Genomic DNA, 12,886 nt, shown 5'->3' on the forward strand with positions numbered 1-12,886 from the left:
CTTCTCCACTACTGCCAACTCCAGACTTCGCGCCTTCTGTCTCGCTGCACCCTACGCCTGGAATAAACTGAGCCCCTACGTCTTGCCCCATCCTTGGCCACCTTTAAATCTAGACTGAAAGCCCACATCTTTAACATTGCCTTTGACTTGTAACCACTCGCCTCCACCTACCCTCCTCTCTTCCTTCCCGTTCACATTAATTGATTTGATTTGCTTATTTTTATTTTTTTTTGTCTATTAGATTAAGCTCTTTGAGCAGGGACTGTCTTTCTTCTATGTTTGTGCAGCGCTGCGTATGCCTTGTAGCGCTTTAGAAATGCTAAATAGTAGTAGTAGTACTGTGCAAGACTGATTTTTGCAGCAATGATCACTGTTTTCAGTTCGATCTTGGTTCCTTATTCTTTTTTGCATTTTTACTAGCAGAAAGACTTTCAGGCTCATTTTCTAAAGAGAAGGACATCCATCTTTTGACATAAATCGGAAGATGGACGTCCTTCTCCTAGGGACGTCCAAATCGGTATAATCGAAGCTCGATTTAGGACGTCTTCAGCTGCAAGGACGGCCAAAGTTCAAGGGGGCATGTCGGAGGCGTAGCGAGGGCGGGATTTGGGCGTGCCTAACACTTGGACGTCCTTGACCCATAATCGAAAAAATCAAGGACGTCCCTGACAAGCACTTGGATGTTTTCACCCGGACCTATTTTTCTTATGACTAAGGCAGAAAAAGGTGCCTGAAATGACCAGATGACCTCCCCTTACTCCCCCAGTGGTCACCAACCCCCTCCCACCCTCAAAAAACATCTTTCAAAATATTTCGTGCCAGCCTCTATACCAGCTTCAGATGTCATACTCAGGTCCATGACAGCAGTATGCAGGTCCCTGGAACAGTTTTAGTGGGTGCAGTGCTCTTCAGATAGGCGGACTCAACCCCATCCGCCCCCCTTACCTGTTACGTTTGTGGAGGAAACAGTGAGCCCTCCAAAACCCACCACAAACCCACTGTACCCACATCTAGGTGCCCCCCTTCACCCGTAAGGTCTATGGTAGTGGTGTACAGTTGTGGGTTTTGGGGGGCTCAGCACACAAGGTAAGGGAGCTATGTTCCTGGGAGCAATTTCTGAAGTCCACTGCAGTGCCCCCTAGGGTGCCCGGTTGGTGTCCTGGCATGTCAGGGGGACCAGTGCACTACAATGCTGGCTCCTCCCACGACCAAATGGCTTGCATTTTGTCGTTTTTGACATGGATGTCTTTGGTTTAGAAAATCACCGAAAATCAGAAACGTCCGTGTCTAGGGACGGCGAAATTCAAGGATTTGGACGTCCCTGATGGTATTTTCGAAACGAAATATGGACGTCCATCTTGTTTTGAAAATACGGGTTTCCCCGCCCCTGGATTTGGACGTTTTGCAAGGACATCCAAATTGCAACTTGGACGTCCCTTTCAAAAATGCACCTCCTTTGGACCATGACACACAAATTTCAATATTTCAGTTTTGGTTGGATGTTCTAATATATATGAATGTATTTATTTACCTTCCTTTTCCTCCTATCTCAAATTCTGTTTGTAATGAAGTTCTTTAACAGTGGTAACTTGGACTTTCTGCTGGTTGTTTTTTTAGGATTGCCTTACAGGAGGAAACAAATAGGATGTCAGCTAATGCTTTGGCCATCGTGTTTGCCCCATGTATCCTGAGATGTCCAGACACTACAGATCCACTGCAGAGTGTTCAGGATATTGGCAAAACAACTGCGTAAGAATGTCACTTTCAGCTTTATCTTGTTTGTGATCAAAAAAGTATCAGAGGGTGTTGGGCTAAGTATCCTGTTCCCTCCTTTTACTTCATTTGTAGCTGCTGTAGGTGTATTTGTTTATTGCAATTGAGGGCATGTTTCACCCATTGTTCAAAGTGAGTTACAATAAAATAATCATAAACACAGAAATCCACATACCCATAAAGAATGTAACAAAGCATAACATTCCAGCCTATCTACATAAATTCTCACTCCCATCTGAGCATCATTTCAAAAACAGACCAAAAAGACGTTTGCATTCACTTGCAGAACCTTACAAAATCTTTCTCCTGCAACTTCAGTGGCATAACCAATAGGGGCCACAAAACTTAAAACCCCATAATCATGTACACTGAAAGTCTCAGGTGGTTTGAGAGCTGTAGAAGCAATTGCCATGATGACTGATACACTCTTGATGGTACATAAGCCAAAATACTCAAATACTGGGGGCCCTTATGAAACATTGACTTGGAGATTAAGCACAGAGTTTTAAAGTAAACCCTCAGCTCCACTGAGAACCAAGGTAACGAACAAAAGATAGGGGTCATGTGATCAAATAGTCTCTGGATGAGTGGATCATTCAAACAGAGAACATGATCATCTGTCCTGATGTGGGAGCAAGCTCTGTCCTGCTGAACTGAAGTCAGATGCTGTGATAATTGAAAATCCAGTTCTTGAAGGAACTTACCATCTTTCCTATTGATAGGGTTAGTTTTGCTAGCCTCATCATCTGTTAGCTGTTTCATTGTTCCTGCATTATTGTCCAGGCATGAAAGCAAGCTCCACCCTGCTGAACTGACATCAAATGCTGCATCACCTAAGGCGCAGGCTGAAGGGCGTGTTCCTTGGTGTCTTCTTTGCACCGCAACAATTTCTTCTCTGCTTACGTTTTTGTTTTTAGTTTAAGCAGTATTCTTATTGGTTTTATTGTATTAATATTATGCTCTGTTAATCATGGGAAGATTGTGGGTTGGGTTTCCTTTTTTATTTTTATGGTTAATAATTGATTTTTGTAGTTCTAATCTATTACTTGGATGGAAATCAGTGCCGTCATCTTTTATTTGTCTTTCTATGGCCAATGTTCATATTTTTTTTTATTTTTCATTCACATCGATCTTGCAATACCATTAACTATAGTAATTTTGTTCACTGTACATTAGTCAACTATATCCCAGTATTATATGGCCGAAGTCATTACAACTTTGCTTATCATTTTCCGCTAAGAAAACAAGTTCATCCCAGAGCATTGATACCTATCAAACGTAACTCTCCACAAACTGTTCACCGAATTCCGATGCCTTGTTTTTTGATCAACTCCAGATCAGTTTTTTAATAAATTGTACTTCTTAGGAGATGCGGAGGGGCATTTTCAATAAGACATCTAAGTCTGATTTTGGATATCTTGCTAGAAATGTGCAAATTTTGAGTGGCGAACATAGCCATTATGGAACCTGAAAAACGTCTTTTTGGTTCGATAATCGCCTTTTTCCTAGACATTTTATGCTCAGTGCATTTTTTTCTTCTGGACCATTTTGGAAAATAAAACATCTAAGAGAAAAGCACTCAAAAACCAGCCATTGGAATGTCTGGGAGCCATCATTCTTAGACTGGTCACGTAGACATCCCAGCAGAATAGTGGGGTAGACTAGGGGCACTGCAGTGGACTTCACATAAAAAGTGCCAGGAACACATCTCACCATAACCCCTTTATATTGTATGGTGAGCCCCCCCAGGAGCCGAAAAATAACTATTATACCTCACTATACACCACTACAATAGCTCTTAATTTTGCAGGTGTCACCAATATGTAGATACAGTAGGTATTTAGTGTATTTTAGAGGGCTCACATTTTCTACTACAAGTGTACCAATTAGAGAGGGATATGGGCCTTGGTCCCCTTCTCTATTTATTTATTTATTTGCTGCACTTGTACCCCACATTATTAGTTTATCCATTACAGTTTTATGTTTTATCATCTTTAGATGCATATTTGATACAGTACTGCTAATTGCAGTTTGCAGTAAATCAAATAGTGGTTAGACCAAGAAATAAGATGTATCAGGATGCTCCTAGACACCAAGCTTGTACCCTAAGAACTGAACAGTAAATGAGTCCCATGGCCTCCCTTAAGAGTGGAAGAATGAACCTCCTGAACTAATGCCAAATCATTCAAGGGATTCAGGAAATTACATTTTTCCCTACCCATCTTCTTGGAAAAGTGAATATTAAAATCACCCCAAAAAAACAAATGCTTAATTCAGTAGAAGACCAAAAACAAATGGCCCTGAATTAGAAGCTCTACAAACAAAAGAACTGACATGGGCACTTTGTGCCAAATTACCTCCCGTGCTAGTATTTACTGTTGTTACCATCTACTGAGCTGCTCTCACCTTGCTGTATAAATATCTGTTGCTGCTTGAGGAGGGAGGACTAGCTGGGAAGGCACATTTTTGATGATGTCACACACCTTCCATAAAACAGACCCCGGTTCCTGAGGTGTCGCACCTCAGGCATCTCACCGAAGGGGCATGCCAAAGGGGCATACCCTACCCCTATGCACAAAACTTTACATGTAACTGAGCACTGAACTTTGTTGAATATTGTCAGTTGAGTTGGTATTTCTTTTTATTTATATTTTATACTAGATACAGTCTTTATTTCTCATATAACTTTTATTTTCAATTGCAAATATTATAAAGAAAACAAAGAATAAACTAGTCCACATCATGGAGATACAGTGAGAAAAAACAGGAATATATCACAAAAAGGAAAAAAAGGACAACAATTATTGTCCATTTACTGTACCCACATATAGGTGACACCTGCAGACATAAGGGCTATTGTCGTGGTGTACAGTTGGATACTCTAGCTTTTTGGTGGGTTTTGGAGGGCTCACCAATATAAGGGGGTAGTGGTGAGATGTATAAATGGGACCTTTTATGTGAAGTTCAGTGTCTGTGTGGCCAGTCCACTAAGAATGCTGGCCCTCCATACATCCCAATGGCTTGTTTTTGTGCATTTTTCCCTTGAACAGTTTGTTTTGAGTTTTTTTTTTTTTTTTCCAAAAATGGTCACACAAAGAAAATGCACTGAGCACAAAATGTCTAGGAAATGGCCATTTTCAAAGCAAAAAGATAGACCTTTTTTTGGGTTTGAAAAACACTATGTTCGTCACTTGATTTTGAACGTTTTTAGCAGAACATCCAAATTGGATTTAGAAGTCATATTGAAAATGCCCCTCCATGTCAACTAGATGATTGCCCTACTGCTTTTATGAGATCTGATCTTCTTTGTTTTAGACTTAAGGTATTTGATTGGATGACCACTTCTCTTTCATGTGGTTTTTTCCCACCCTTTCTAGGGGAAATTTTTCTTACTCTCATTTTGAAAAATAAGGAGTCACGGGCGACTGTAAATAACTATAGACCAGTGGCTTCAATTCTATTCTTAACAAAACTTAAGGAAGGCGTAGTTAATATTCAATTGACTAAAAATCTTGAAATGTTTTGTATTTTACATTGGTCCCAATCAGGATTTTGAGCTAATTTTAGCACAGAAACCACATTATGCACTTTGTGCTTTAATATCTGAGATCAAAGCTTTGATGTGAGGGAAAAAAGGCACTCATCATGCAGTTCAACCTATCAAGTGCATTTGATGATTTGGATCAGAAGCTATCATTAAATGTTGTGAGCAATATTGGTACAACAGACAATTTTAAATTGGTTAGGGGTTTTCTCACTAGGAGATCATATCTGGTTAAGATGAGTGGGGCGGTTTCTGCTAAAGAGGTGGTGGAATGTGGTATCCCGCAAGGCTCACCACTCTCCCCTCTCTTGTTTAATGTGCTCATGTACGCTGATGATATCACAATTTTAATTCCTACTTTCACTGATATTTTTATATAGAAAGGTGTATTTCCTTAATTGTTTTTTGGATGGCCAGTAGTGGTAAAATAAAGTTTCTTCTGTTGGGATCAGTGGCGTGGGGGCGGTCCGCCCCGGGTGCACACCGCTGGGGGGTGCCGCGGCGCGTGCCTGTCGGCTCCGAGTTCGCTAACTTCGCTCGTTCGCTGCAGCTCCCTCTGCCCCGGAACAGGACCGCTTGTTCGCTGCAGCTCCCTCTGCCCCGGAACAGGTCCTGTTCCGGGGCAGAGGGAGCTGCAGCGAACGAGCGAAGTTAGCGAACTCGGAGCCGACAGGCGCGCGCCGCGGCCCCCCCCCCCCCCCCAGTGGTGTGCACCTGGGGGGGGGGTCATTTCGCGGGGGGGGGGCATCGGCGATCCACCCCGAGTGCCATCCAGGCTAGGAGCGCCACTGGTTGGGATGAAAGGGGCTGTTTTCCAGGATTACTCTTTTGTAATTAACAATTTACAAATTAAAATTCTCTCAAGATTCTAGCTGTAATTCTCAGAATTTAACTTTGGAAGCTCAAGTAAATACACTTGTTAGGCATTGATTTTGGTTGATGCACAGCCTTAGACAAATTCACAAATATTTAACTCAGGATAAATTCAGATAGATAGTACAAGCTCTAATGCTATACAGACTAGATTATTGTAATATAATCTATGTAGTCTGTGCCACAGGGATCAGTACTGGGACTGGCGCTATTTAACATATTTATAAATGATTGGAACGATGAGTGAGGTGATTAAATTTGCAGATAACACAAAACTATTCAAGGTTGTTAAAACACGTGCAGACTGTGAAATATTGCAGGAAGACCTTAGGAAATTCGAAGGCTGGGCATCCAAATGGCAGATGAAATTTAATGTGGACAAATGCAAAGTGATGCACTTTGGTAAGAATAATCCAAATCATAGTTACCTGATGCTAAGGTCCACCTTAGGGATCAGTACTCAAAAAAAGATCTAGGTGTCGTTGTAGATAATACACTGAAATCTTCTGTTCAGTGGGTGGTGGCGGCCAAAAAAGCAAACAGGATGCTAGGAATTATTAGGAAAGGTTATGATGAATAAGACCGAAAATACTATAATGCCTCTGTATCATTTCATGATGCGACCACACTTTCGAGTATTGCATTCAGTTCTTGTCGCTGTATCTCAAAAAAAAGATATAGCGGAATTAGAAAAGGTTCAAAGAAGAGTGACCAAAATGATAAAGGGGATGGAACTCCTTTTGTATGAGGAAAGGCTAAAGAGGTTAGAGCTCTTCAGCTTGGAAAAGAGACGGATGAGGAGAGAGATGATTGAGGTCTACAAAATCTTGAGTGGTGTAGAACGAGTAGAGCTAAATTGATTTTTAACTCATTCCAAAAGTACAAAGACTAGGGGACACTCAAGGAGGTTACATGGAAATACTTTTAAAACAAATAGGAGGAAGTATTTTTTTCACTGAACAAATAGTTAAGCTCTGGAACTCTTTGCCGGAGGATGTGGTAACAGCAGTTAGCTTATCTGGGTTTAAAAAAGGTTTGGACAAGTTCCTGGAGGAAAGGTCAATAGTCTGCTATTGAGATAGACATAGGGAAGCAATTGCTTGCCCAGGAATTTATAGCATGGAATGTTGCCACGATTTGGGCTTCTGCCAGGTATTTGTGACCTGTCTTGGCCACTGTTGGAAACAGGTTAGATGGACCATTGGTCTGACCCAGTGTGGCTACTCTTATGTTTGTATATTCATACCAGGCAGCCAAATTTTGGAATACTCTGCCTGTATAAGTAGTTTCCATGATTCACTATCAGGCTTATTTTCGAAAGAGAAGGGCACCCATCTTTCAACACAAATCGGGAGATGGGCGTCCTTCTCTCATGGTCGCCCAAATCGGCATAATTGAAAGCCGATTTTGGGCGTCCCCAACTGCTTTCCATCACGGGGATGACCAAAGTTCCCGGGGGCGTGTCGGAGGTGCAGCGAAGGCGGGACTGGGGCGTGCCTAACAGATGGGCGTCCTCGAGCGATAATGGAAAAAAGAAGGGCGTCCCTGATGCACACTTGGGTGACTTTACTTGGTTTATTTTTCTTACGACCAAGCCTCAAAAAGGTACCCGAACTAACCAGATGACCACCGGAGGGAATCGGGGATGACCTCCCCTGACTCCCCCAGTGGTCACTAACCACCTCCCACCCTGAAAAAAACAACTTTAAAAACTTTTTTTGCCAGCCTGAAATATCATACTCAGGTCCATCGCAGCAGTATGCAGGTCCCTGGGGGGGGGGGGGGGGGAAGTATGTGTGTGTCAGCGGATGCAAAGCGAAGGCGTGGACGTCCTTCTTTCAAACATTTTGGATGTCCTGAACTGCCCCCCCCCCCCCCCCACAGGGACGGCCAAATTTCAAAGGAGTGGAGGAGTGGCCTAGTGGTTAGAGCACTGGTCTTGCAATCCAGAGGTGGCTGGTTCAAATCCCACTGCTGCTACTTGTGATCCAAAATCCAAATAAATAAAGGGGTGTCGGAGGCATAGCAAAGGCATGGACGTCCTTCTCACAGAAACATCCACATTTTGGACGTCCTCAACTGCCGCCGCAGGGACAGAGGCATAGCGAAGGACGTCCTTCACCCATACTCTAAAAAAAAAAAAAAAAAAAAGACGTCCCTGATGAGCACTTGGACGTTTTCACCTGGACTTGTATTTTTCTAAGGTTTTAGACGGCTATTATACACGCAGCTTGTCTGCATGTATGAAGCCGTCTTTGACATGCGCAGAGCAGCCACGCATAATGCTTGGCTGCTCTGCACTGGCTTCCCCTCCTTAGGAAGGAAATCATGTGCAAATGACCTAACAGTGAGCAGCTCATTTGCATGCGTTTTCCTTCATGCATGCCCGTTCCTTTCCGAATCGCTAAGGGATCGGTAAGGGAAGGGCTTTTTCCATTCAGTTAGTGCATCAGTTAGTCCACTGCTGTGCCCCCTAGGGTGCCCGGTTCGTGTCCTGGCATGTCAGGGGGACCAGTGACCTACGAATGCTGGCTCCTCCCACGACCAAATGATTTGGATTTGGTCGTTCTTGAGATGGGCGTCCTCGGTTTCCATTATGGCTGAAAACTGGGGATGACCATCTCTAAGGTCGACCTTCTCAACATTTAGGTCAACCATCTCTAAGGTCGACCTAAATGTTGAGATTTGGGCGTCCCCTACCATATTATCGAAACGAAAGATGGTCGCCATCTTGTTTCGATAATATGGGTTTCCCCGTCCCTTCACGGGGATGTCCTGCGAGGAAGCCCTCAGGAAAACTTGGGTGCCCTGTTCGATTATGCCCCTCCACGTTTCCTTCCGTAAGGCTATTAAGACTATTTTATTTAAGAATCATGTATGTTCTAAATTCCATGTTTACTATATATATATATATAGAGAGAGAGAGAGAGAGATGTTATTGCTGGTTCTCTTTGCACTCTGTAATGGTGTAGGTGGAATATAAGTGACAGTTAATATAATGTAGGTTCTCAACCTGGGAGCTGGAGTGTGTTTGGGGAGTGAGAACCAAACAGTCTTTATTAAACCAAGCACCAGAGTAGAGACCCAACATGGGGCCATGTTTCAGCGGATATGGCTGCCTGCCTCAGAGTTCACAACTCTCTGTACATAAAAATCAAAAACATAAATGAATGTAAATATAATATAAAGCAGAACACATAAAAAAACTCAAAATGCCATAACAGTAAAATATTTGATGTGAAAAGATGAATAAATAAGTGAATATATACACATACGTCTAGTGATTGTCAGTAGGAACCCAACAAACATATCAGATGTACAAGAGGTCATTGAAAAAAATATATAAACTATATATAGATATAGATTATCTATTGTCATGCTGCACCTCCAGTGACAGGTAGAGTCCTGGTTGGAAGGTCTTCTTAGTCCATGGGAGTTTCATCCACTACTCCTGCTCTGAAAGGCTTAGAGTTATTCAACCAGCAAGGACCTCCAAACGGAACTCATCCTATAACACTTCATCAGGGGTTTCAGGTCTGTCTTCCCGGCTACTCATATATTCTGGGTGAAGTGGAGAAGAAAAGAACTACTATGACTCACAGCAGTCCTTATGGTTCTCTTTATTGTATTTACTCAAAAGGAAGCACTGCCAAAGCAGAGGACCATAATGCACTACGTATAGGAGCACAAAGGAAAGGAGTTGTTTAACCAGCAAAGCTCTTCCGTAAGGATAACAGCAGAAAAAAACTTTTATTCTTCAAGAGATCCGACACAGCACTGTGTTTTGGCAAAACCAGGAGTCTAAAAACAGTAATGAGCATACAATAAGGGTAAAAGGACTAACATAAAATATATTTTTTTAAAAACACATAAGTTATATGATACATAATTCAGTAAATGCTAAAACAAATAATATAAAATCATAAGATATTGTAAAAAAATAATGAGACATGATAACCTCCATGTGGAAATAAACAATAGAGGGCAAAATATATTGAAGAGACAAAATAAAATCACTAACCTATACTTAAAAGACCAGAAAAAGGCCCGTGAGAGAACATAAAATTACAAAAGAATACACCTGTCTGAAAACATCACTGAAGAATGTAGCCAATAGTAATCACTGGACAGCTGCCTGTGAAGAGATGCACAAAGACATAAATTTGAATAGTAATAATTAAGATACTTGTGTATATTTCAGCATGTATTGGTGAGAATGTGGGAGAGGTAACAAAAGAAACGCAAGATTATAACCTCTTGTGAAACTTTAAAATATAGAGCACAGTGATCATGCACAGGTATCTTATACTATTCAAATGTATTGGCTACATTATTCAGTGATTTTTTTTAGACAGGTGTGTTCTTTTGTAATTTAATGTTCTCTTATACCTTTTCCTGGTCTTCTAAGTATATATATATGTATATATATATATATATAGGTTAGTTATTTTATTTTGTGTCTTCAATATATTTTGTCCTTTATTGTTTATTTCCACATGGTGGTTATAATGTCTCATTATTTTTTACAATATTTTATGATTTTATATTATTTGTTTTATCATTTGCATAATTATTATGTATCATATAACTTACTTGTTTTTTAAATATATTTGATGTTATTCCTTTTACACTTATTGTTTGCTCATTATTGTTTTTATACCCCTGATGTAGGCTTTTTTGCCGAAACACAGTGCTGGGTCAGGTCTCTTGAAGAATAAATGTTTTTTTTCCTCCACCAATCGTCCTGCTGTTATCCTTACGGAAGAGCCATGCTGGTTACACTACTCCTTTCCTGCTTACTCAAAAGGAAACATAAATGCAAAACAATAGATGGAACAGTTCAAAAGAATAACATAAATATGGAAATTAGGCGGCCATTTCTCAGCTTATGCAAATTCAGTAATGCCTCTCCGCAAACAAATTTCAGCCAGGTGCCTTAAGATTCCAACAACAAAAAAAACCCCAAAACATCCAGTGCTTCCTTTAGCTTGGTTGCTTTTAGCACAAAAAGGGAGACAAAATTTAAATCACAAAGTCCAAGTTTCCTGTTTCCAAAAGTTCTTTTCCTGACCAGGGAACACAAGCAGGGAAAAGGGAGGAAGATCACCACCTGCTTACTTTCTCAGCCAGTTACATCCCCATCTGGTCTTCCTTCAAAAGGAAGAGAAAAATAAAATAACAATTTTTTTTTAATATCTCACTTTAAGTTTCAAAAAGGTTCAATCTCCATGTCATATTGGCTGGACCATTCGGTAGTAGAAAGGGCTTAGAGAAGTCCACTCTTTTTAAAACTGATTCTTGGCACAGGGCCTCCTGCATCTGTATGAATGCCTCTGTAACTGATTGGGATATATTTTCTTGAGCATCTGTGTTAAGGGTTGAGCTTTGGTTGCAAAATGGGGTATAAGCCTTCTATAATAGCCTACCAAACCCAAAAAAATTTGCAGCTGCTTGTTTCGGGCCTAGGCCAGGGCTGTCAAGAGGAAGGAGCAAGATTCCCCTGGCCCGGTGCCATGGTCTGTCTGTCTCCTGCTCCTGTGTGTCTGGACCTGGGTGATTGAGTTAACATGATAACCCGATCCCGGCACACAGGAGCAGGAGAGTGACAGACCGAGGGAAAAGCAGATGCAGGAAGGTAGAGGACAGTGGTGGCAGCGGCGGCCCTGCCCTGGGCCCGGCTCTTTCTCTATCTCTGTGGCCCTGGCCTAGGGAATACCCATAGCTCTGTACCTTATCAAACAAAGAATTTACCTCTCTATGTCCTACCCGATATCCCAAATATTTGACCTCCTCCTGAGCAATAGCATACTTCTTAGGAACTGTTAAACCTGCTGCCCATAGTGCCTCCAAAATTGTTCTTTCTCTAGGAAGATGAGTTTCCTAATCTGGTGAGAAAATCACTACACCATCCATATAAGCAGCCATATAATCGCTATGCTCTGAAGACTTCATTGATCATTTTTTGACAGGAAGCAGCGGCTCCGTTTAAGCCGAAGGTTATCCGCTTAAATTAGTAATGCCCCTTTGGTTTGCTAAAAGTGGTTTTACATTTAGCAGCCTGTGTTAATGGAATCTTCCAACATCCTTTTGTTAGATCAAGTGTAGTCATATAGGGCCCCTTTTACAAAGCGGCGGTAAGCCCAACGTTGGCTTACCGCTCGCTAAAAAGGAAGTAACACTGGGCTACCACAGCAGCCCGGTGGTACTTCCCACCCCCAGCGCACCGTCATATTTGATGGCACAAAAATATATTCATTTTTGTAGCACTGGTGTGTACTTTGCGGTAATTGGGCAATGCTGCCCGGTTACTGCCTGGTTAGCAAGGGAGCCCTTACTACCACCTCAGTGGATGGTGGTAAGGGTACCCCCCCTGAAATGGCCACACGGTAAGTGCTTCACTTGCCACATGGCCATTTCTTAAAAAAAAAAAAAAAGACCTACCTTTTACCCGCTGTGGTAAAAGGAGGCCTCGGCACGCGTCAATAACACACAACGACACCAGCACAGGCCCCCCTTTGCCACAGCTTGGTAAAAGGGGCACATAGAGAGCTGTTCCTAACTTATCTCATAAGTCCTCACTATGAGGCATGGGGTAAGCATCAAATTCTGATATTGGGGAAGTCAATGCAGATACTAGTGGTGCCATCTGCTTTAGTAACCAGGACAGTGGGATTAGACCATGGACTTTTGGATTTT

At 41.8% G+C, this 12,886-nt stretch overlaps 1 protein-coding gene across 1 annotated transcript in view; it reads left to right on the forward strand.

Annotated features, from left to right (window-relative positions):
• The window catches only part of MYO9A (myosin IXA), a 980,547-nt gene that overhangs the window by 924,746 nt on the left and 42,915 nt on the right, over positions 1-12,886 (forward strand). Inside the window, 1 exon segment of the mRNA XM_030187859.1 lies at positions 1,618-1,749. Coding sequence (XP_030043719.1) covers positions 1,618-1,749 — 132 coding nt within the window.

This window comes from Microcaecilia unicolor, chromosome 1, assembly GCF_901765095.1.
Source record: "Microcaecilia unicolor chromosome 1, aMicUni1.1, whole genome shotgun sequence".
Taxonomy (NCBI): Eukaryota; Metazoa; Chordata; class Amphibia; order Gymnophiona; family Siphonopidae; genus Microcaecilia; species Microcaecilia unicolor.